Source organism: Myiozetetes cayanensis, unplaced genomic scaffold, assembly GCF_022539395.1.
Source record: "Myiozetetes cayanensis isolate MyiCay16 unplaced genomic scaffold, myiCay2020 scf2-11, whole genome shotgun sequence".
Lineage (NCBI taxonomy): Eukaryota > Metazoa > Chordata > Aves > Passeriformes > Tyrannidae > Myiozetetes > Myiozetetes cayanensis.
The window spans coordinates 97160950-97186847 of NW_026087411.1; the positions used below are offsets into that span (position 1 = coordinate 97160950).

Below are 25898 nucleotides of genomic sequence, written 5' to 3' on the forward strand. Positions count from 1 at the left end.
ACTTTTAACTAAGTTTGTCTGCCTCTTCTTTTGTTACTGTTCTCACAAGTATTACCTGAAATGTAAACAATCTGAATACTCCATCCCCCTTATGCCTTGGAATAATTTTTCCTTGAGATTTATGCAGTATTACCATTAAGTAATGACCTCAAAATTTCACTGGGAATTGACAGCTCACTTCTCCCAGAGCTACAGCCTCTGAGTTGGTTTTGTGCAGCCCATTACAGTCCATGTTCAGAAGAACTGGTCACTCTATCCAATTCTAGGGACTTCTGTGGTGTGTTGGGCTTGGCTAACAGTCAGACTCCCACCCAGATACCTGCTCCTCCCAAGCAGGACAAGGGGAGAAACCAGGAAGAACAGCAGTGAGAAAGCTATGTGTCAAGACATAGACAGGGAGGTCACTTACTAATTACTGTTCCAGGAAAAACAGACTTGACTGGGGTGAATTAATTAATCTACTGCCTCTTAAAATAAACAAGTACCTTTCTTCCCTCCTTTCCCAGGCTTAACTGCACCCCAGACCCCTCTGACCCCCTTCAAGTAGGGCAGGGGGATCTGGGGCAGTGGTGGTTATGGGCAATACATACTGTTTTCTATGTGATGCTCTTTGCATCCCACTTATTTCCTCTGCTTTAGCATGGGGCCTTCATGGCAAACAGTTCCTTCAGGAATATTTCACCTGCTCTGGTGCAGGTGCTCCACAGGCTGCAGTGGATACCTGCTACAGCATGAAGCATCTTCTGTTTCTCCTGACCTTGGTCTTACCTCAGTCATTTCCTCTGCTGCTCCTCCTCCTTCCATCCAGCCTCTTCTCTTCTCCCCTTTCTTAATCATTTTCACAGAGGTGCCACCACGCTGACTGACTCAACTGTGTCCTGCAGCAGATTGACTGGGACCAGCCACGCCTGGCATGGGCAACTCCTGGCCTCTTCTCAGAGGCCACCACTGCAGTCCTTCTGCTACCCAAGCCTTGCCACCTGCATTCAGTACAGCTTTCTAACTCTTCTAGCCTCAAGAACTTGTTTCACTATGAATTTTACTGCAATTTAGTCACAAAAATTAAAACTGCTGTACAATTAGAAGTCTTGTACTCCTAACTGCAGAAAAGACAGCCCAATAGAAATCAAGCTGTGAAAGTCATTCAAATTTTAGTTTGAATTGTTAAAGTTATGACCAAAAAGGACACAGTTTATTGTCAATAATTAATGATGAAAAATTTAGTTTATGAAGCTTCACATACACTTAACTATGCATGTAGCATAGTTAAGCCAATTAAGGCTTAAAGACTTTTATTTTACTTTTCTTCTCTTCTGTGGTTTAAAGATAGCTCCAGAGAATCTACAGATCCAATGCAACAAAAATATTGTCTTTACTAAACCAATCAGATTTAGTCATGCAATTTAGAAGAGCAATTTAATGTTCAGAAAACATACAGAGCTTTCATTCGACAATATATCTTTCCACTATCTTTGCATTTTACTCACAGAAGTCTTCAACTTGACTATCACAATGTTCATATTCAATACAGGGAGAAAGGAAGAAGAAGAATATTGGAACAACATTTAAAGAAAGAGGGGAAAATTACAACTGACATTTGACAGAAAAATTACCTGATTATCATATCTAAGAGACTGTGTTCCAACCAAAAATCTTATTGCATCTGTTTCTGCTGTTTGAGGTGTTAAAGCTCGTGCCTAGGGAAGAACAAAGCCATTAGAAAAGTCCAATTAATACAATCCATTAATTTCAGTAAAAAACTTGAAGCTTATATATCAATTATTATTTTAAGCATTTACATTCTTACAAACTGCAGACTTTCCTGCCCTTAGGTCCATTTTGCTTAATACACTTTTTGTGCAATTTCTCACATTTGTGAGGTGTGGAGAACACGCTGGTGCTAAATACATTACCTGGCCTTCGTTGTAACAGTGCTAATATTCAATATAGCAGTTATTCTAAACTAATTCTCCTTTATCAACTGAAAAAACTCCATAGAACAGTGGACAGTTCTTAAATATGCTATCTACAATATCCAAGAAAGAGGTTGTTCTTTTAGAATTTTTCATACCACTCAGGTTGAAGATGCCTTCATTACAAAAAAAAAATCCGACTTTTCTCATTATTTACCACCAAATTTAGAAAAAAGTTAAAAACCAAATCCCTTCCTTTCCACTCCAGTCCCTTACAGATAAGAACTGTCTAAATGATGGGAGAAATAATTTGTTATTTACATATCAACACTTTGTAATAATCTTATTACTTTGTTGTATTATGTTAATGAGAATCCAAGACTCTCTGCCTTGCATCTTAAACTTGCACCAATAGCAGTGTTGCAAGAAACAAAGCAAAGCAGTTAAGGGCCACAGAAGACACTGAGAAATAAAATATAGGTTGAACTAAACCCACAAGCAAATATTTCAGAAGGATTCAGGTAAACTGTTGAATGGCCCTTCTTATTGCCATCCTGTCATGCAGCTAAATTACATTTTGCATTCAGGAACACTTCAATATAGCCATATTTGAAACTTATTGTTAAATTAATGTCAGAAAGCTGCCTAGAAGCTTGGAAGGGAATTATATCATAAGAGACATTATATCATAATACCTAAATTTAGAGCAGTTTAATTCTAGAATGGCAACTTGAAGCTGTTTGTGTTCAAAACACTCAAATGCAGGTCAGAGATCAGTGTGAATCCAAACCAATTTGTCTGTACTCTCCTATTTATGCAGCTCTTACTTACAACAAGCTTAGACAGTGTTTCTGATTGACATAAACAACTAAAGACCACAAAGATGATTGCAGAGAATCTTTTATTTTGTCTTGAATAGAATTTACATTTGCAGATCTTTGGCAAAGAGTTCCTTTTCATTCAGAAGACCTGTTTTCACTTATTTTGAAGAAAACTCTAGAAATAAGCCAACAGCTATGTATCTCTTTCAATCAAACAAGCTTCTGTTGTTTCTGTAAGTCAAAGAAGAGACCTCCAGGATGTTCCATTAAATTCTAAAAATGGGTTGTCACCCCTTTTAAAGTGCTTCAAGTAAGTCTTATCATGCTGCTTTTAAAAATGCAACAGGTTGGACACCAAGTGCCCAAAATAACGTAAATACATAGTAACATTTATGCATTAGCTTCTCTAGCTCTTCCTTAACATATTTTTAAGTTATTTCCCATTTTGCAGGGTGTGTGGGGGGGTGAGGGTGGGGAAATTAAAGGCCTGAGAAAAGTATTTAAACACATTTCATAACAGGAAACACACTATTGTTTATTCCCTGACATAAAAAACTACAACATGCCTACATACAATACAAGGTTCAAATTCATCAAGTGTTCATAAATCAGGAAGATCTGATTCATAAGAGTGTATCGGTACAGTGGACTTCCATTAGTCTCCTGCACAAAGATATGGACAATTTTGTCTACTCTGAGATACTTTTAGAGAACAGGAAGTTATTTCAACAGATGAAGACACCAAGTAACTGTTGTGATGAACAACATAACTGAATTTGGAGTGCTGTCAAGATCAAGGAAAGTGCCTTAAGTTTGTCATCTTGTACTCCAACATGTCAGAGCAGGTTGCAAATTACATCTTTCACCTGCCTCATGACTGAAGCTACTACACAGAAAAAAGCAAAAAGCATAGTATAATGAATATGCATTAATCTAAACCTATAGAAATTTTTAGAAGTCTACACTGTAGAACACTAAACTGCATATAGCCCAAAAGAGTTTACTACCAGGCTTTCAAATAGGCTGGAGAGGGACTTCTCACAAGGGCACATAATGATAGGAAAGATGCAAACAGTGAGAAAACAAGTAATCCTTACACTCACAGTTACACCAAAATCCCATCTAACTGATATTGCCAGACAATGCAACTACATACATAGTTAGATCATTTCATCTTTATTTAAAGCCTAAGACCAGGAAAAAAGTACTAGCAAGCAAAAACATCATGAACCATTAAGAACTTTTTAGTTACATGTTCAAATTTCATATTTATCAGCAGCCCTATGAGAAAATGTGCCTGGTTCAAAGCAGGCAGTTTTATAAAACAGGATGAAGACCTAACTGCAAATTCACTACAAAAATAGATGTACAAAGGACATACAAAAACCTAGATTACAAGTGTGAGAGGCAGCACTATGAAGATAAACCAGAAGAAACAACAATCATTGTACTAGAATTCAGGTAAGACTAACTGGAGACTGGACATCATGTCCATGACTACACCATGCTCAAAGCGATGTGGGGCAAAGATCACCTTGTACTTGCCCTTGACTGTTTAGGCCACTTCCAGAATAATAAAAACCTCAGAGAGAAAAAAACAGAACAGAGTGCAAAGTGAAAGGTCCTTGACAACAGCAAGAGATGATCTGGAGGAACGCAATGAGAAACTTCAAAAGGTATAGAAGGCTGGTTTAAAATAAGTGCATTATGAAACTGCAATGGACTAATTCTCTACATTTCATTTGTAAGTTCTTCTGAAACTTTCCCTTCTCAGTATCTTTTGCAGTACCAACCAAATACACAAAGTTTTGGTTGGTTTTTTTGTTTGTTTGCTTTGGGTTTTGGTCTGATTTTTGGAGGGTTTTTTTTGACTGTTACTACTTAGGGCATTAATAGGTAAAGAAAAAAAAAGAATCAGTACTTCTGCAACACAAATTTTCTCTTGCTGATGTATTGCACTGGTTTGTTATCAACAAACTAGAAAACAGACCCCAACATTTAAATATTTGTATTACTTTAAATACAAGCAAAAAAAATTCTGCAACACAAGTATCATTTAAAATTCATACAATCAATTTGTACTAACAGCTGTGAACTTGCAATACAAAATGTAAGGACACAGTATTTGCAGTCCCTGAGTCTGAATTTAAAGTTATTTGACCATCTGCTTATGCTGAAAACCAGAACTAGAATACTGCTACTTGGGGGATGGTGGAGGGGAGCTGGATTTGCTGATGCCTCACACTGGAGGCAAAACACAAGTTCCCTGACCCCCCAGACAAGCCCAGGCTGCTAATGTCATAAATGTTATTTTTCCCTTCTGGCATAATTTCAATTTTCAAGTAAGTACACTTGAATTTTTACTTAGGTAAGACAGCCTTGTTTCTCCCGCCACAGTAGGAGACCCTCTCTCAGTGACTGTAATAAGCTGCAGTGACTCTATTGATGAAAGTGAAGAGGTTGGCAGCACACATGCCCAGGTGACCTTCAATGGTCTCAGACAGCTGCTTTCTCCAAGTCTTTCACAGCACAAGAATTCCCACCACTGACCTATTTAGAGCACTGACCCTATTCAAAGACTGACAGATTCTGTAAACCCTTACAGCAACAAATGCAACCCTCACACAAAACCTGGCATAGCACAGTCATCCTCAGAAAACGCATTCATTTATCATGAACCATAAAAGTAACAATCATCATTCAGGAGTTTCTTCAAGTTCACATAACTGTATCTTCATATTGTCACTAGTCTGCACCTTACCTAATATTAGCAAGATCTACTAATTGCTTGAGGGTCCTAAAAGAAATACTTTTCACCTGATCCACTTCATGCATTATGAAGATCTTTGGGGGATTAGTTAAGAGAGCTTTGCCACTTAGCTACTTTTGTTCCGCTAGTAAATCTTCAAACCAAAAGGTTTAAAATATAGAGGATTGGCATTCATGAGGTAAGTAATCCTAGAGAAGAAAGAGAACTGCCACGAAAGTTAGCAATTTCAGTAAGATATTATCATGTAGTTTCTTGAACTGTTTTAATTTTCAAGATAAGTCCTCCAAAGACTTTGTGCAGTACAGCCCTGTGCTCTGCTGTCCTTGCCTCCTGCTCATTATCCTTGTCCCTTGCAAGTCTATGTGCTTTTGACATACAACACACAGTAGGAGTGTCTGGCATGTTGAAATTCAGCTCAGTGTTGTAGCATCCCCCAAATCCATTAAATGTGCCAAACACACGTTCCATAATTAACACTCTCTGGCACAAGCAGTGTTCCTCTTCCCTCACCCATACTTTTAAACAAGCAAGATGTAGTCTTTAGCCAAATACCTATGCCCAAAAGCACCTTTACATATTGCTCATTTCCAGACCTATAAGCATCATCCAGTCAAAATACTGTATTTACCTTAGTTTAAGGTTGAGACATTCAGTATGTTTACACCTCTGCTCAAAACATCACAGTCTAAACCCTCAATAACAACATGGGGAAAACTGTGACTCCCTGAAAATGAAAGCCGATTCAACACAGGGTAGACACAGCAGGTACTCCAGGTTAGACAGTAAAACCTACATCAACTTTACACTGGACAAGGAACACATAATTTCAGTGACAAAACATAGTACTTAGCGATACTCCTGGGACCTCATTCATCACATTTTTATAACTGAGAATATTGATGAATACTACCAAGGTTCCTTTTAGAAGAACAACCTTTTGGTATTCTTCAACATCTTCATAAATGACTTGGATGCAGGACTGGAAGGGATACTAAGCAAGTTTGCAGATGACACAAAACTGGGAGGAGTTGTTGACTCCCTTGAAGGCAGGGAGGCCCTGTAGAGAGACCTCGACAAGTTAGAGGACTGGGCAATCACCAACCACAGGAAGTTCAACAAGGGAAATGCTGGATTCTGCAGCTGGGATGGGGCAACTCTGGATGTATGTACAGACTGGGGAATGAGATGCTGAAAAGCAGTGCCACAGAAAGGGTCCTGGTTGATGGCAAGCTGAATATGAGTCAGCAGTGCCCTGGCATCCAGGAGGGACAACCGTGTCCTGGGGGGCATCAGGCACAGCATGGCCAGCCAGTCAAGAAAGGGGATTGTCCTGCTCTGCTCTGCACTGGGGCAGCCTCACCTTGAATATTGTGTGCAGTGTTGGGCACCACCATATAAGAAAGATATTAAGCTGTTAGAGAGCTTCCAAAGGAGGGCAACGAAGATGGTGAAGAGCCTCGAGAGAAAGCCATATGAGGAGCTGCTGAGATCACTTGGTCTGTTCAGCCTGGAGAAGAGGAGACTGAGGGGACACCTCTTTGCAGTCTACAGCTTCCTTGTGAGAGGAAGAGGAGGGATAGGCACTGATCTCTTCTCTGTGGTGACCAGTGACAGGACCCAAGGGAATGGCTTTTAGTTGTGTCCAGAGAAGTTTAGGTTGAATATTTAAAACAAAGGTTCTTCACTCAGAGGGTAATTGGGCACTGGAACAGGCTCCACAATCTCTCTTGCAGTTTCTACATGTCAGTGTTTAGTGAAATATAAATTTTATTTGCCACAAGAGTAAGAAGATCCCTTCCTCCTTTAATTTGCTTTGTAATTTCAAAGTCAACTTTGAATAAGCTTGTCATAGAGCTGAAGTAAAGATTGGAAATTTTTAGAAAAAACACAAATCCCAACTCAAACATAAGAAACAAGGACAAAATTTTTTAAACTTGGCTGAAAAATTAGTTTGAAGAGATGCTTTCATACAAGAAGCAGTAATTGTGATGACGCAGTTAACCATTATTATCTAGCAACATAGAAGAAATGAGGCTTAAAAAAAAAAAAATCATCTTTCTTATTAGACTGGAGACACAAGTTAGAAAGACCAGACTAGTTTTAGGTTTAAGTCTCCCCATTAAAGTCTCTCTGTTTTCAGAAAGCACAGAGATGTGATTTGTTTTAAAGCTACACTGGGAGATAATGGAGATCAGAAATAGAACCTTCATGTCTATGCTCCTTTTCCAGCTTATGCATAAACCATCTCTTCTTTCCTCACTTTCTCTCTAAGTGATCTGTACTAACAGTAATTTCCTTTTATTATGGCCACCTTCTTCATCCATTTTCTTTAATCCTCCTGCCAGACAACCCTGTTACATGCTTGGCAGAAGAGAAGAGGTCTCTAGGAGGATACATGGTTTGATGGGGGGGAGGGTGGGGTGGGGGAAGCACAGGTCCATGTTCCAGACAATACATAGACTAGCCTTCCAAAATTTCTTGAAGACTCACTATATATGAACTACAAGAAAGGAGCTATGGATTTTATTAAGTACAAAATATATATTCTATTCTGAAAAAGAGATTTCAGTGTAAGTTTTGTTAATTTTGAAGCAAGAGTTACAGCCATCTGTAGCCAATCATAAAATGATAGCATATCATCAGACTTCAGTATATTCAACATTTACAACAGGTGAATTTTACACACCAGCTTCTATAGAAGAGAAAAACCAAACAAATACACAATTTGGTAAGGAGATCTATTGGTGTAGTCTGGACTACAGAGCACATGGCTCAGTAGCCAGGAGATCTGTTACAAAGAACCTTCGTGTACTACTTTCCACAAGTACATTAATAAAGGTGCCTCAAAAAAAAATGCTTGTGTAGATATTTATATTACTACATCTACTGTAGAATTAATTGTTCTATTAGGAGGTGCTGGTTTTTTTCTACAGCTATTACTCTTTACTGGCAACAATGATAAGCCAGTTGTTGCCAAAGAGAACATGTAACAGCTGAGTAAAACCCTTACTGTGGGAACCATGAATTAGGGTCCCGCTCACCCATCCAGTTACCTTCCTGTTTGTTTTCCCAGAACTTGCAGAAACCTTATTAAACACCTGTGTTCCTCTAAGAAGATGACCAACAAATTCCTAAGCTAGACAGTTCCATTTCCTTATAGCCATAACCACTACCACGATGGACAGATTTGTTCCATAGGACAGACATGGAACTCACAGCAAGAGATCCCACAAAGATCATGTAACTTTACAGCAGGATGTAACCAGCTAAAATTAGCAACTTACTGGAAACAGTTTCATGCTCTCTCCTCACAGAAGCATGTTTAATTATTTTTTCCTTTCTGAGAAGGCAGAAAGAACTGCAGGGATCTCTTTGGGACTGACGGTGTTTCCGTGCCACCCCGGAGCCCCAAAGGCTCCTGCAGCGGCGTAGCAGGAGCAGTGACAGGGCACGATTCCCCCCAGCGCCCTCGGGGGAGCGAGCCCTGCCCTGGCCCCGCAAACAGCGGGTTCTGGAGCGGGGACCGGCTCCCGTGCCCTGCTCAGCCACCTCTAAAACACCCAACGCAGCACCCAGGAGCGGGCGGTGCCCGCGGTGCCGCTCGGGGCACCGAGCGTACGCCGGTGTGCTCTCCTCTGCCCCACCGCACACACGCGACACCGCAGCCACCGCCCTCCCGGAGGCAGGACCGGCACTGCCAGACCTCCCTCATCCTCTCGTCCCGCTCACCTGGAACTCCAGCCCGTAAATCACCGGCGCGTCGTCCTCCATCGCGGCCCCTCGCTCCCGCCGCGCCCTGCCGCCCGCGCCCGATGCTTTCTGGCCCTCGGCGCAGCCCGTTGACCGCCGCTTCCGGGAGCTGCGCGCGGCCCAGCCCCCGCGCAGGCGCCGTGAGGGGGGAGCGGCGCCGGGGGAGGCGGTGTCGGTGCCAGGTGACGGGGTGGGATGGGATGGGATGGGATGGGATGGGATAGAATGTGTGGAGTGGGATGGGATGTGTGGGGTGAGAGGGGGTGGGATGGGATGTGTGGGGTGAGAGGGGGATGGGATGGGATGTGTGGGGGGAACGGGACGGGGCGGCCGCGCGGCTCCCGTGCTGCGGGAGGGCCGGCCGGGGGGGCGGGTGTCTCCGGGTGTCGCCGGGGCTGTCCAGGTGGAGGCCGCTCTCCCGCCCCGCGGGGCGGCCGGGCCGGGGCACCCGCGGTGGCAGCGGAGGCAGCGCCGAGCCCGGCCCAGCCCAGCCCAGCCCAGCCCGGGGCCGCGGGGCCGCGGCAGCTCCGTCGGGCGTTGGTGCCGCTTGTCCGGCTGGGGACAGCGCTGAGACCGCGCTGCCCTTCACTGGGACGGGGACCGCGCTGGGCTTGCGAGCGGTGCAGCAAATGCGGAGGCCCTGGAACAGGTTGTCCAGGGAAGTTGTAGATCCCCATCCGTGGAGGGGCTCAAGGCCAGGGTGGATGGGGCTCTGAGCAACCTGGTCTAGTTGAAGGTGTCCCTGCCCACGGGAGAGAGGTTGGAACGAGATGATCTTCAAGGGCTCCTTCCAACCAAAGCATTCTGTTAAATTGTTTTACCTGTGTTTAGTGGGAGGCCTTTGCTCTTCAATCCCAGTACTGTTGGGATGCACAGAAAGCGTGGAAAGAATATATTTTCATGATTAATTTGTTCTGTGGCTAGATGTTAAATGAAAGATGTCATGTAGTGAAATTACTGTGTTTTTAAAGCAAGAATTTCAGTGTTTATATGATCCTTAGGAGTTTCACTGTGACACCTGACCAATACTAGAGTAACAAAACTAATTCTTTTTTTGGTGGGGACTTTTCCCTCTTCAGCTACCATGGAGAATAATGAAAGCAATGCTAAGGATGCAAAGAGCACCTCAGATGAAGATGATAACAGAGACATAGTTCAGCAGAAAACTCAGGAGGAAATTCTCTTTCATGAGGAAACCATTGATCTTGGTGGAGATGAATTTGAGTCTGAAGAGAACGAAACTGTATCAGAAGATTCAAATAATTTTGTAGATAAACTTAATGAGCAAATGATGGAGAGTGTCATTATTTCAGATTCACCAAACAATAGTGAAGATGACACAGGTGACCTTGGTTGTCTCCAGGAGATTGTAGAACAAATGGAAGCTAAAGATAATAAAAAAACAGAAGCAGAAGTGGATAAAGAAGAGTTTTTAAGTAATGAGAGTGAAACTGAACATGAAGAAACACCCAAAGACATTTCTGAGATTGGAACAGATGATCAGGCATCTTTGAAGGAAGAATCAATTCAGGAAGCAGTGAAGGAAGAACCAAAGATGGAAAACAATGTTCCTGTTGATAAAAAGCCAAATAACATTAATGAAAGCAAACCTGAGGACCAAATATCGTCCCCCAGTACTAGCAAACCATCCTCCGAGGCTGAGCCTATTCCTGTGTGCACCATCTTTAGCCAAGCAAACAATGTTAGTACCCAGCCACAGTTGTTCCTACCTGATGGCTTTGAGCCTCAGATGGTGAAATCTCCCAGTTTCAGTAGTATAATTGAGACTCCAGTGAAGTCTAATCCACAGGTGGTTCAACCAAGTCCTAGTCTGAGCAAGTTCTTTGGCGACACTGTTAACACTAACACTTTAGCTTCTGATTTCTTTGATTCATTTACCACATCCAATTTTATTTCTGTTAGTAATCCCAATGCAAACTCTTCAGTTCCAGAACAAATGTCCTCTCTTGCCAACGATGGAGATGGTTCATCTAACCCTACTTTCCCTGTGCGCAATGGGAGACCTGAAGCAGGTGGTCCTCCCTCATCTCTAGAAATAACTCAATCCCCCAAGCCATTCTCACAAATCCAGGCTGTTTTTGCTGGGAGTGATGACCCATTTGCCACAGCTTTAAATATGAGTGAACTAGACAGAAGAAATGATGCTTGGCTTCCTAGTGAGGAAACAAGGAATGTTCTCATTTCAGTTGCCACACAACAGTACAGCACCGTGTTCATAGATAAAGAGAATCTTACCATGCCTGGATTAAAATTTGATAATATCCAGGTAAGAGTCTGGTTTTGCATCTTAGTCTATGATTACATTTTAGAAATACTGTGTAAGAGCTGTCCAATAATGTGTATATCATAGTGCTTCATATTGCTGATGGTTTCCTTGTGTGTATTACTTCAAACCTAATAAAAGTCAGTGTCACTACCTACTCATACATGAAAGGGATAGAACCAGATCTAATTTATTCATAGTGACATTTGTTGGGTACATTGAAAACCAGTGTTGACAATTCCCTTAGAATCCAAAGCTGGTTATATTTTTAAGTACTGGTCCTCCTAGTTAGTAAGGTAATGCTCGCATTTGGAATATATACAAAATCTCTCTGCTGTGCTGCAGTCTGAAAGCAAACAGCTTTGTTTGCTTGTGGAATTCACTGTTACAACCAAGTGGGAAATAACATTTTTTCACTCATGTTCACAGTGTTCTCAATAATGTTAACACTGACTTAAATTGCATCTTTTCTATCTTCCCTAAGCAGTGGAAAGGTATAACCTGTAAGAAAGATTGAGTGCTGCAGCAAGGTAGTGGAAAGGGATAACCCCAAAATTAAAGGGAAAACTCCAAATGAGATCATGAAGCAAAAAACATAGTAGTGAAAACTCACCTTTTTGCTTCTATCCGAGTTTCCAACTGGTGACAAGGTATAAAGCTTTTTTTTCAGAATTTGAAAAATTTCACTCAGATCTATTCAGGATTTCTAATGAAGCAATTTTATCCCGACCAAGACTAACTACCGTAATGTTTTGGGTTTTTTTCTTAAAATAGGCTGATCCTATTCTTTCGTTCTATGTCTCTGGATAATAGAATTATTCTTTAGATAGATGGTGTTGAGGGTTTGGATACTTTAATCCTTAATTGTGCATAACAGACATTATCAGTCAATATCAAACGCAAAGCAGAGAACAGTCTGCAGTAACTTCCTGATCTGCAGGAGCTATCAGAAATGTTTCTGGAATTAATCAGGTCCAGATTTGTAGCTGATTAACTGACAAATCTTAGTTTTCTGTCCCAATTAATCAATTATACTAGTTTTAGACATATGCCATCGTGCTGCTGCTTCTTGGGTTAATTTTATCTTAAAAGGTTGGTTTGTGTTGCAGAGCCTGAAAAGTATTGTGAAAGAAAACATTGTAATAGGAAGCTGCTACTCCTCCAGTCCTTCCCACCTTGCCCAAATTATCCCTTAGACCTTGATGAGTTATTCAAGAGTGTGTACTATGTCTCTCCTGACAGCTAATGGGATGGGCAGAATGAATGATCCCTTCTGCAGGCTCCAAGGATGCGGGTCTCCTTATTGCAGGCCTTCTCTTTCACAATAGTTCTTACTCACCTTCCTCAGTCCAGTCATCGATTAAAGGCTTGCTTGTGCTGATGAGTCCCTAAATCTGACCATGTCCATATATGCAGATGTACCATTTAGTACATAATTTGAAAGAAGACATTTGGCAATATCTATGTGATTTATTTCTTCAGTAAGACCTCGTATAAAATCATCAATGGAATTAAAGGGCATTCCTGCTGCTTTCTTTGTTGATTATAATTTATAAGTAGTCTCATTGATATGTCAGCTGGGACAAGTTTTGAAGTGCTTTATATTTAGGCAACTTTCCTCACTTTCAGTTACTGCTTTTCAGTGGCCTGAGTGCATGACTTGACTGACTTGACATCCCCTACTTTGGTACATTGTTCCATACACTACTAGTACTGCAAACTGTGTATTTAACTGAAACTATAATTGTAGAGTACTTGAAATGTCAACTGAAACATTGTGGGAGGCATGTTTTCAATGTTAAAGCAGCTTCCAACAATACTCATTATGGCTTTGTTGTGAACAGTTTGCTAATGTAAATGTTAATCCAAGATGTTAAACCAGGCTGCATGCAGTGGACAGAGGAGTTGGTTGTAAAGTGCATTTGCAGTGAGTGAACTGCAGATGTGCTTCAGGGAAGGACTGACATTTTGCATGATGTGTATTGAAGAGCTTGATCCTTTACTCTTTTCCCTGCTTACTCAGAAAGTGTTTGTATAACACATGTGTTGTCTGAAAATTTTAAATTAGTTTTATGTGGATAAATCATACCAAGAAAAACACTGAATGTTTTTTATTTCAGCTGCTTTTGGTGATCATTGAAGAAACATTATCTTTTAAACTGTCTTGGATTGTGAATGGTACAGATTGTCTGTACCTGTGTTCTTCGAGTGTCAGAACGAGTCTGAGTGCAGCTTTTTATGCTCTTTCCATTATGTCTTTTTTCATGAGTTTCCCTGTCTACTCTCATTGTCCTTTGTTTCATTATGTTAATTTTACTATTTTGTTCTCCAAAGTACTGTTGGGTCCAAAGTACTGTTGGGAGGATTAGGAATTCTTCTATATTCATGTAATTTTGCACAGTCTTTTAATCCTTTGGACTCTTCTGTCCAAAAGATGAGTATCTTATTTATTCATAGGATAAGTGACAGCATTAGAGGTAAAATATTTCCATGTAGTGAAAGAACAGTTGTAATCTCATTCCTTAAACACAAATATATTTCCCATCCTTGTCCATGGGAAAAGTACCATCATTTAATATCAATTGTCTTTATCATAGCTATATTTTATTAATGTCATCTTTTTTTTAAACAAAAAGCTATTGAGGTCAGGTAGCCCAGATTCTCTGACTGATTCTTGCAGTTAATTCCTTCGAAATTAAGAACACGTATTGAAGGGTTGCTGTTTACTTTGTTCTGTGATTTCTCAAGTTTGTTTTCTGTGGGTATGTAAGGCTAGCTTATCATGAGCATGTTTATCTTTGATCAGTAGCTTGCACCTTTCAATGTTAATATATACTGTGAAAACCCATAAAACTGATTGTTTTGTAAGATCTTTGGGGAATATTCTGTAAGATCTGTGAGCGATAATAATATGAGAAGCAAATAAACCTGAACCTGTCAATGCTAACGGAAACCTATACATGGAAAAAAAAGAATATACCAAGTTATGTGGAGTAAATGTAGAAATTTTCATTACAATGCTGTAAATGCATGTGCAGTTATGTTTATTTCACACAGAAAGTACTGGAAAATAAGTATTTCTCTAGAGGAAAGAACTGTTGCTCAGCTTTAATTCTACATTTTTATTTTGCAAAAATGGTGTTTAAAAAAGTCTTGTTATGTGTCTTCTTTTTCTGTTCCATGAACACCAAGGGAGATGCAGTAAAAGAGTTAATGATTCGCTTCTTGGGGGAGCAAGCTGCAGTGAAGAGACAAGTTTTGAACACCAGCTCTGTAGAGCAGTCATTTGTGGGCTTGAAACAGCTAATTGTAAGTAACAATCTTTGTAATTTAATATGTATTAAATACTATGCCTCCCTCAAGATAATTGCGAGTTACTCACTGTGAGGAGAAACTGGGGAAAAAAAATCTACGCATCAGTCTATCCATGATCCTGCAATAGTACTCACCAAACAACAGTAACTTTTAAAGGGAATGAGATTGGAGTTTAAATATTTGGTTTTACATCATCCAGTTAACTTTTATTTAATATGCAAAAGTTAGAAAAATGGTTATCTTAAGTGACTATAAATTTTGTTGTGATGTAAATGGTTGCAAACCAGATTTTAATATTTTTTTTTGTTTATCTGCATATGTATTATTTTTTTTCACCTGAGTGTTTTACAAAAGGCAAGATATACAAGTTGTAAATGGTAAGTGAACCTGATGTGATAAGTTAAACCGCTTAATTTTTTACTTCAGTGCAGGAAAACTAAAGAAAATTGCTTCCAAAGGAAAGCTTAATTTAATCCTTTCATTAATGTAAATATTTCCATCCATAGTTGGTGTCTATGCAAGGTGTTCTTCTATGCTGCAGACAACCTTGTAGATTAAATACGGTGCTGGTGCTGATGCTGTTTTAGTTTTGAACATGCTCTTATGCTCCAGAAGAGCTGTGTTAAGGCTCTTATACTCAAGGCAGCGAAGCTAAGGAGGCAGTCTGCAACTGTAGGATCTTCTGCTACCTGTAGATAATTTTTATTTCTTTTATTTATTATAAACTTGTCTTATTAGAAGTTTCAGAGTTTTTGTAAAATTGCAGCCATTCAGCTAGAAGTCAGAATGTTCTTCAGTTTTCAAGGCTTTCAATCATTAGCTGGTAATTGTTTCTTATGATACAATATAACTATTTCTCAGTTTCATTTGCAGAACTTTGTTTCTTTTTATGATAATAATTATCTGGTCAATGTTTTCCCTTGCAAACGTTGCTGTTTTTTTCTGAAATTCTAAATGTAGAAAATTTATTTCTGATTGGCAAGAGTCTTTAATGTTTAAAAGAGATTTCAGACTTAGAAACATTAAAATCCCCTGCTAGATGATACTAATTAAAAAGATGTATACTTTTTAATACATAATAGGCCAGAATGACATATAATAAGTATTCTGTCACCAATTTTACTTTGTTTATGAGTGAATTCCTGACCAAATATGTGTAGTGAATAAGTCTTTTGATGCAAAGGACAACTTACAGGAAATATTTTCATTTAAGATCTGGTTAAAAACTGGTGCACATTGAAAATACTACTATGCAGTTTCCATAACATTATAATCGTTTTCCTTAGGAGTTTATTTGGTATCCTTGTGAACTACACATGAACATGAGAATTAGTGAGATTGTTTATCACTCAATTCAATCCCTTGCAGCAACTCAAAAGATTGTATTTCACATGTGTCCAGAGTACAGAAGAGAAATACTTGGAATTAGGATAGACTTCAGCTTCAGACCGATACCTGTTATTTAGATGTTTACATGTGAGCTGATGTCTGAACTCTGAAGTCAACAGAGGTCTAATAATACGATCGTTGATCACATCTAAATTTAGATGGGATCCCATCTAAAAATCTCAAGTATTATCACATGTTGTAGGAAGACACCAGTAGCAGGTGAAACAAAAAGTGAATGTTAGGTTCTGTTCTGAAAAACTTGTTAGGTTCGAATTCTCAGATTATCTTGGGTGGACTCCATTGTATTATGGAATGGAAAAAAATTAGAGAAAAAGAATGCTATTCCAGGTTTGTCAGTCTTCAGAGAAAACTGCTTCATTAGTATCTGGTTACTGTTTTAGTCCTGTGTGGGTGGGAAAAACATACTAAATGGATCACTAGTATCCCAAATCTTCATACCACAGGTCTTCAGCTGCAATTCTGAAGTTTCTCTATTCTACCATACTATTGCTTCTGTTCTCTTAATTGTCTGTTTTAACAAATAGATACACTGCTGCTACTTTCAAAGGCTATTCCAGAACTTCATTCCTTTGCTTGCTAATCAAAGGAATTCTAATCAGTCCTCTCTCAAAATCTTTCTTTCTAATCAAAACTAAAGTTGTTTACAACAATTTAAGTGTTTTGGTCTCATGTTGCTTCTTAATTAATTTTCTTTTCTCAGTATTTGCTTCCTCTCTCCTGCTACTTTTTATGATTAGACAACAGTGGCAATTCCAAAAATAACCAATCTCTAGTAATCTAGTCATAGATGCCTTCACAATCATTTTAGGAGCTCTTCTCAGAGTCTCTTCCAATTGAATCCAACATCGTTTTGTTACCGCTTCCCAGAGCTACACACATTACATTGTAAGTTACATGACTTGGCAGGTTAAAGATATCTTATTCTGACACTGTAAATCATCTGATCCCTGTTTGGTCCTTATAGGGGTGACAGTACTTCCTAGATTACATCTACAAATGCAGATACCAGCTCTTTTTACCAGGGTCACAAAAAAAAAAGTATCTTAAATTTTATTGATTCTAGTGTGCATCCTAGAGTAATAACTTTTCACATCCTTATAAAAGCTCCAGTAAAAGCCATTTAAGTTAAAAACAATTCTGTGGGTAAGATGAAATTTGTGCTTGCATCAAGAAAGTTGGAGACTGATGTCCTTTTGGGGGAATCATGGTGCAAAGTCTGCAAAAGTTTCCTGAAGTACAATTAGTTGTCAGAAAACAAACTTTACCAAGAAGTTAGTAAGCTGAGCTTCCAGAGGTGCGCCTTTTCTGATGAGACCACCAAAAGCAGCATCATGCCTAAGACAAATACTTGGTCAGCAGGAATTGAACTAAGGCTGAGAAACTTGGCTAACAAAATTGTTTTGTTCTGTAGTTGTTTTGAGTGAGATTTGTACCAGTAACCCAAAGATAGTTTATTTGAACAACTGTGCTTTCTCATTTTGAATTTCTGCTATCAAATGGATAACATTGAATTGGAAATCTTTTACTGGTGGGGTAACGGTGTGAGTTGGTGTAGTTGAATTAGTTTTACAACTTTGGGGCCTATAAGAGATACAGGAGTGCTGGAGCAGTTCAGCAAAATATTTCTGTAATAACTAGTGAATAGAGTTACACATCTGTACAGGGAAGGTTTTTATATTTTTCAACTGAAAGCAGAATATCTTGAGTTTCTAAAAAGTTTTATCAATCTGGCATAGGAACATGCATTTACATCTAGAGCAAATAAATGTAAGCAAGAGCTTGTCTTCACAGCATTGCTTTGTTTTACAGCAGCAAATACAAGGTGCAAGCTGCAATTATGTTAGTTCCTTTTATTCCATATTTTAGATTAATTGTTTACACTCATTTTAAGAAATAGCACAGTCTCTCTTAATAGAGACCTTTCTGATACTTTGAGTTATAAGCCATAGGAAAATTCTGTCTTAGATAGTTATTATACCTTAATTGTCACTATAAATACACCGTGTTTACTCTAATGTACAATCATTTTTTCAAGCTACTAGGCCAGGAAAGGGTTACTAACTACATTTTCTTAACTGATGTGGAAGTGCTCTACCAATGTAATTTACAGGGGAGAAGCATGTCATAGCTAGTGGAGGAGGACATTTTAATCACTTTAATGGTGTTACATGTAGAGTTAATGACTCCCTTTGAGTGTATTTAAAAAAAGTCATATACTGCTACTTTTGCATGTGATTAATGTTGTGCTTTTGCGTATATTTTCAAATATAATAAATCTGGATACAGTGGTATGGCATACATACTCACTTTAATAAGTCATAAATTATTCTTGAAAATAGGGGAGGGGATTGTTCTTTCGTTTCTAAATTAGTGAGCAATTTCTCATACTTTTGTAGCTGATTTGAGAGAAGATGGAAGATACAAGTAGCACAAACAGTAGCTGGATGCTTGTGGGAAAAGGTTGCATTTCTGCTTACTGGATAAAATTTCAGTGCTTTTCCTGAGAGGCTGAATAATGTTATAAATTGTGTATCAGTGGAGTTTCCTTTTTATCAGTGAACATGTTTTCCATAGACATCCAGTCTTCATGACTTGCTTTGGTAGACAGAAGAATTACATTTGAAACCTGTTTTACTATGCAGTTTCCCTGTCTGTATGTCAACCTCCCCCAGGACTTCTGTGTTTTTGAAGAACAGAGAAGTTCTGCAGGGAATAGTACATTGTCTATTGGGTGGCTGCACTGCTTGGCCCAGCTTTGGTGTGTGTACGGCAGTCAGTACAGAAATAATTCTTTTTTCTTCTTCTAATTTTTAGTTATGTATATGGACCAAAAAGCTCCTTTCAAAAGATAAATATCTGGACTAACAGTGCTTAAAAAGTACAGAAATCATACAAACTGGTGGCTTTCATTGAAAGAAGAGCTTCATATTTCGGGGGGGGGTATAGAAAAAGATAATGCTAATAGAGAGAAGTTCTCTGCTGCTGGCTGCCACTGTTAGTGACCTGGTTGGCAATATTATTTGGTTGACAGTATTTTTTACTTTGAGAAATTAATGTTTTTACACAATAGCAGATAAATGACCGTGTCCTGATCATCATAGAATAATTATTTTGCCTTTGAGGATATTCTTCAGTATTTTTGAAGAAGTATGTGAAGCTGTGCTGTCCATACTTGCTTTGGCTTCTACTTAGGACTTAGAAACAAAATTCAGGAACAAAGGATCCAGGCTGTTAGGACCATGTGCTTCTAGACCATGGGAAGCGTGAAAGTGACTGACCTGCAAGGTTTTGAGAGGTGTTTGAAGTAACTGGAGAAAGATTTCTGCTGGACTGGCAACTCTAAGTTTGGTACAATTTGTCAGAGAAAATAATGTGTCCGGTTTGTTTCAAATTAAGTTGTACTGCCAGCAACCTTCTATTAAGCTTCCACATAGAATTATGCTCCATGATCAGCAGGCAGCTCTAATTTTGAAATCTTGATGAATATTATGTTTCATTTGCCAGCAAAGTCTGTTTTCACAATGACTGTCAGACTTACTTTTCCTAACTGTCTTGTTCTATAAAGAAAAAGTATTTTTTGTCCATGCCATAAAGAGAATTTAAAAAATTGTAGCAACTAAGTTTGTTATAAATGATTCATTATTATTTTTGGATCCTAACTCTCATTTGGGAAGAAAAGTTGTGCAGTTTGCAACAACACAGTGTTTGCTTCTGTTCTAAGGATAATAAGAATTTGTCTCTCCAGAAGAGGATTGAATTTCAGGTAATCCATGTCAGTATCTTTCTGCTTTTCTAAGTTGATACAGGTAGTTGAAGGATGTTGTAAAGGCATTTTCAGTTCCTGCTCTTCCATAAGAGTGTAGATGTCCCACATTCTGCCATGCTGTTTCATGGTCTTGCTGTCTTGCTTCTGCATTTCCAGCAGAACTCAGCTTTTTATCTGGCATTTGACAGTGCAGGGATGAGAGATGAAGTGGTTAGCGCACGGTGGTCTCTGTAGTGGTCCTTTGAACTGTATGGCTGCAAATTGGGGGCCAGAAAGTATGAAAACTCTTCAGGTGTTACTACTAATGTCTGATGTAACTGTTTGCTGGATCAACATGTTTTCTAAAACATTGGAGAGGATTTAATAAAATACCAATTCAAGGTTAGTATCTGAACTTGCAAGCACCAATATAAATATATTTTATTTCTTACCATTTCATCAGACAACTTGACAATTTCTATTACCTTTTTTTTAATGTATTTAAGAAACTATTTGAAAGAAATGTTACTTTCAGGAATAAGATGTATTTATTTCAGAATGACCTGCTGGATACATGTCTCTTGAAAAACTCTTCTTGTATGATAGAAAAGTATGACAGCTTAAAATCTGTGAAGCGTTACTCTGTGTGTTAAGGTCTTGGTATGTTGCATCAGGCTATACAAGGCAGAAACATTAATGGGATGACAGTATAACAGGACAGTTTGATTTGTCTAACTAAGAATGTTTTTGTTTTATAAATAAAGAAATAATTTTAATATTTTGAAATTAGTAATGGAATGGGAATTCAGATGTTTACATTGTGTAGGTGAAACTGTTGTTATTGTTCTGAATTTATCATTTTATGCATTATATTGTTTCTTGTCCTTTTTTCCTGATTGCTAGGAATGTTCTGGGCAATGTTAGGAAAGTTTATTTTCATTAAATGAACTGCACTAGGGATTATAACTGAAATACTGAAGTCAGTGAGATAAGAATAGGCATTGAATACTTTATAATAGTAGAGTAATTTGAGTGTGATTATTGATAACATATGGCTGGCAATTTTTTTCTCCTTTTGAGGAGAAAACAAAATTGTGGATACTATAGTATATGCATTTATATTATCAAATATGACATAGCTTTAAGTTTAGAATTCTCTATGGGTTTGTATATTCTCTTGGTTTAGTGATCTGATAATATTAGTGCTTGATTTCACTTTTTGCCTAATTAGACGTGCAGCTTTGACAAATGACATTCTGCTTCTCAGTGGCCAATTCTCCTGACCTTGTCGTTATTACTGATGGGTGCATGTTGCTGCTTCAGGCAAAATAGGCAGTTGTGCATTTCAGGGGCTTTATGATTTTGCTAGTTACTCTTTTCTTCTTCCCAGAGCAGTAAAAACTGGAGGGCAGCAGTTGACTTGTGTGGGCGGCTTCTAACTGCCCATGGTCAAGGCTACAAAAAAAGTGGACAGCCTGCTAACCATACTACAGATTCTTTACAGGTATGTTTACAGATACACCCTTGTCACTCTTTTCCAGTGGCATTTTTTTTTAACATGATCAAACTTCTTTTCCTAATTGTAACCAAAAAACTGAGCTTACTTACGCCTTGTAGTATGTCACTTTCTCTGTTTGCTTAAGAAAAATAGGTCTTCATTTAAAACAAACTTCTTTTTTTAAGTAGATTTCAATATTGATTGTATGCTTTTAAAGGTAATCACACTAGCAGAATGAAATGTTTTGCTGTCTTGAAAGACTCGCTGTGCTAGAGTTCATAGATCTACTTAGACTGTGAACTTTTGAGTAAGATTTCAAATGGTAGAAGTGTGTTTCATGTTGATAAAAAAGTAAGAATTCAAATTAATAAAATATTACAAGTAGTTCAGATGTAACCTAGATTAGAACTCATGTTTTTGACCCTAGTAACTATAAAGTTCATGGAATTTCACCAAAATCCTAAGAGATTCTAAGATTGGAATAATAAAATTGGAAAAACAATCAATATATCAGATTGATAATTCATACATGCTAACTCAGGTTAAAGAGAGATGTTCTAATTTTGAACAGGCTAGTTTTTAAACTTCATCTTCAAAATCTCTCTGTCCTTACAAACAATTAAACCATCAGTGAAAGAGAGTGTAAATATAAATCCCTATTCTCTTCCTTGAGTAACATAGAAACTCTTTACTCAGCTTTTATCAGAAGAACTTAGAAAGTTGAAACTGTGTTTGGATATGGCTTGTGGTTGAAGCTAATAACAGACTTTCCCCCTCTTCTTTACATATATTGATTTTTAGCTGTGGTTTGTGAGACTAGCACTGCTGGTAAAACTGAATCTATTCCAAAATGCAGAAATGGAATTTGAACAATTTGGAAATTTAGACCAGCCTGATCTTTATTATGAATATTACCCTCACGTATACCCTGGACGAAAAGGTAAAACATTTGATTTATAAAATGGTTTTTATATTTACTGGTTTTACGAGTCATTATAAGATGTTAGTTGGATTAGGTTTTTTTTAATTCTAAAGCATTGGTGAACTTTGGATTATGTTGCTTTTGGTTTATTTTTTTTTTTTCCTGAGGAACATGATTGATTACTACATTAAAGTATTGTTAGCATTATGGAGGTAGCAATAAGGAGTAATAAGAAGTAGAACAATATAGGTAGGCAGCGTATTTCATGATGCTGCTACAGAGCAATGTTTTTGGCAACTAAACATAATAGTTTAGATCTATGGTATTGAAATTAAAAACCACCAAACTTAAGTACTGTGTTTTAGCCAGAAACAGACTGTGAAAGGTAATGAGAGAGTTTATGCAAACAGAATCTATAAGCTTTTCCTCTTAAGCTCATCCAGGTACTATCAGTATGCTGTTTTTCACCCTTGCGTGCCCATGCAGGCAGGTGCTAATGCAGGTGTTATTTCCTGGTTCCTAAGATTAAAAGAACAAATTTAGAGCTAATTTAATAATTCTCCTTAATTTTAAAAATGGTTGAATGTAAATTATTTGCTTAATAATTGCAAGTAAATAAAACCAGAAGTTTACTATTTATCTTATTGTTGAAGAGGAAAAAGCCACCACCAGCCTCAATTCTTTATAAGCAGTTTACCTCGAGTTACAGATGCACTACTTCCCACTGCTCCAAATAGCCCATAGATTAACCACATAGTTCCTCTACGCAGGGAATTCTAGTCCTCTAGAAGCCTGGGTTTGAAAAATTGCTAGTTTTAAGAGCAGTTTTACTTCTATTCAGGCTATTTTGAAATTTTATTTTTTCTAAATCTGTTATTTCAAAAAAGTAACTCTTTGGTGCAATTACAGTGTTGAGTGTTCTTAATGTTCTTTGGCTTTCATATTTGAACCACAGTGTATAATAAAACCTTTGTAAGAAACAGTTGTTATAGGCAGTGCCACTGACAAGTTATAGTCCATTTTACATGAGACGCTGGTAGTCTTGATGGCATTGCTGAGGAAGGGAAGTTGGTGTCAGAAAGTTTAGGATTTTTTTACAGAAGGTTATTTCATCTTTTCAGTGTTGCAAAGGGTCAGTTGTAGCCCAGCAAGGCCAATGGGGACTGCCTGGAACTTAAGTCCCTCTGACCTTACTCATCATCTTTCAGGCAATCACTGGCAATCCACTGAGAAAGAACTGTGTAATTTTTAAGAGTGAGAGAGGTCTTGATCATCAGGTTGCACAGCTCCTTGGATCTGGTTATCTTTGGGCAGCTCTGCACTTGATGCAGTGCTGCATAGGATTAGTCTTCCCCAGGCCATATGTATGTTTCCACATCTTTTTCAGTATTAAAAGTAAGTTCTTTTTGTCAAAGAAAAATCCTTGCGGGTCATGTCAATATTTGAGGCACTTGAGTCCTCGTACCACAGATCGTACAAGAAGCAACAGCTCTGGACAGTCTGGCTGGCTGCTGCAGACACCCATTCTGGATCTGAGCTTCGAATCCAAGCTGTTCTTGCAGCAACCACTCAGCCACTGTGGTTATTTCATACAAATTATGAGGGCATCGATGAGGTATTCACAGGGATGTAGGAGAAAACAAGCACTTCTTTTCTGGCTGACATTAAACTACACTATGCTGGATTACAGATAGAGAAAATTAGTATAAATGCATCATTAACTGGCTAATTTAAATAAAAAAATAGAGATAAATCATTCATAAACCTATTAGTACGAATCCGCAATCCACTGCTGTTTGGTAATTTTGCATATCATTTTGTGGTGTAACAAGCATAAAAGAAAAGGTTTTCTTTCAACATTTTAGGTTTGATTTATGGTATATAAATGGAGAAAGCACTTAAAAGTCAATTTGAGAAATGAGTGCATAGATATAAATAATGTACACATTAATTGTAATACATACTATATTTTGCATAATTTTTTTGTATTCAAAATATTCATAATAAAAAATGTAATAAATTGGAAAGTGTTTGGGGTTTATGCTTGAAGTAGGGAAAGTTTTGAACTTCTCACAGCAGTGAGAATAGTCCCTCATCCATTAATCTTAGAGAAGTATACCTAAAATAATTTTAGTTACAAGTAACTCTGTGAGGAGTGGAAGATTTTTTTCCTTAACATGACCACCATGCTACTCTTATTTTCCCTCTAAAGAGCTTTCCCTTTTGGCTGTGCTACTAATCTCCTTTTCATCCTCATATTTTGTATGGCATTTGCAGCCATGCTGTGCATGGATCCCACTACTATTGTGTTCATCATGGCTGTAAAATGTAGTCTTTCTGAATTCTTCCTTTCCTGGTTTCTACATGTTCTTTCCTCAGTCATCTCCATTACCTGTAGGTGTGCAGCCTGTTGGGGAGCGTAATCTGGGATCCTTGTGTCTGCAATGGAATAGTCACTCTGGGATCATTGCTGTTTGATATAGGGCAGAGAGAAAACTGTTCCCATTATCTAGTAAAATCTTAAAATTATTCAGTTATGAATCTATTTCTTTTAAATTCATCTGTGTAAAGAAGCTAAAAAGCATGATTTTATATATTTTTTTTTGGTTTTTAATAGGTAGGTCTTTAGGCCAGGAACTCTGTTCCAGGTTGCTTCCTGCACATACTCTGTGGGGTGTATAAGGCTGAATTTTTGTTGTCATTCTCATGACTAATGAATTTCAGGATTTTTTTTTTTTTTAGGGTTTTGACTTTGCATTTACACAATCTGACCCACTTCTATTCCTATCATTTGTTTCTGTGTTTCTTGTGATGTTTAATGAACTCTCATATGATAGCTTTCCTAACCTGAAATAGCCTTTCCCTTGGTAATGCCTATGTGTTTCTGAATGAGTGAGAGCCAACAATTAAAATGGAACATTAAAATGCTATTTCATGCTTTTATGAGGTAATTTGGTCTTGTTTCTGGTTAGTAGACCAGGAAGTTACAGAAAAGTTAATGCTACCAAAATCAGTGTTCTAAAGCTACAAAACTTGAGAAGAATTTATTTTATATTACAAAGAAAAGAAACTTGCATAAGTAAAAATTGGACTTTCATTCCCCTGACCAGAGGTTTGTATAACATGGGATGGATTTTATTTTTCCTTTCCTTTTTTCATTCTCCTTGTGAAGATAGAGTATCATCTGTATTCCTCTGAATAAAAACAGTCTCTGTGCCCTGGTGGAAATTACCTAATTGAGGAACATGTCATTAAGTATCTACTTGTATGTGCTCTAGAAACTGATTTCATACTGTACACCCTCCCATGAACTCTGCTACTATTTCTAGCACAAGTTTTTTTGAAGTGTGGCTGTGTTGCAACTCTAGGGATACACTAGTGTATGCTACAATAGACTGACACTTTTGGATGGATAGTGATTTTTTAAAAAATAATATATGATATATAAAAATACATATATTTATATCAAA

At 38.1% G+C, this 25898-nt stretch overlaps 2 protein-coding genes across 3 annotated transcripts in view; one reads left to right on the forward strand and one right to left on the reverse strand.

Annotated features, from left to right (window-relative positions):
• Window positions 1-9338, reverse strand: part of EIPR1 (EARP complex and GARP complex interacting protein 1) — a 234743-nt gene extending 225405 nt beyond the window's left edge. For both annotated transcript variants that reach the window (XR_007628946.1, XM_050315658.1), the window contains exons 1-2: window positions 9234-9338; window positions 1614-1697 (exon numbers count right to left, since the gene is read on the reverse strand). Coding sequence is in view for 1 of the 2 variants with exons in the window: in XM_050315658.1 (XP_050171615.1) it covers window positions 1614-1697; window positions 9234-9275 (126 nt within the window). In the remaining variant the exon portion in view is untranslated. The remainder of the gene's footprint in view (window positions 1-1613; window positions 1698-9233) is intronic.
• Window positions 9339-9396: 58 nt separating this feature from the next.
• Window positions 9397-25898, forward strand: part of TRAPPC12 (trafficking protein particle complex subunit 12) — a 49579-nt gene continuing 33077 nt past the window's right edge. The window contains exons 1-5 of the mRNA XM_050315657.1: window positions 9397-9436; window positions 10334-11541; window positions 14731-14847; window positions 21399-21512; window positions 22308-22446. Of these exons, the coding sequence (XP_050171614.1) occupies window positions 10339-11541; window positions 14731-14847; window positions 21399-21512; window positions 22308-22446 (1573 nt within the window). The 5' untranslated portion in view covers window positions 9397-9436; window positions 10334-10338. The remainder of the gene's footprint in view (window positions 9437-10333; window positions 11542-14730; window positions 14848-21398; window positions 21513-22307; window positions 22447-25898) is intronic.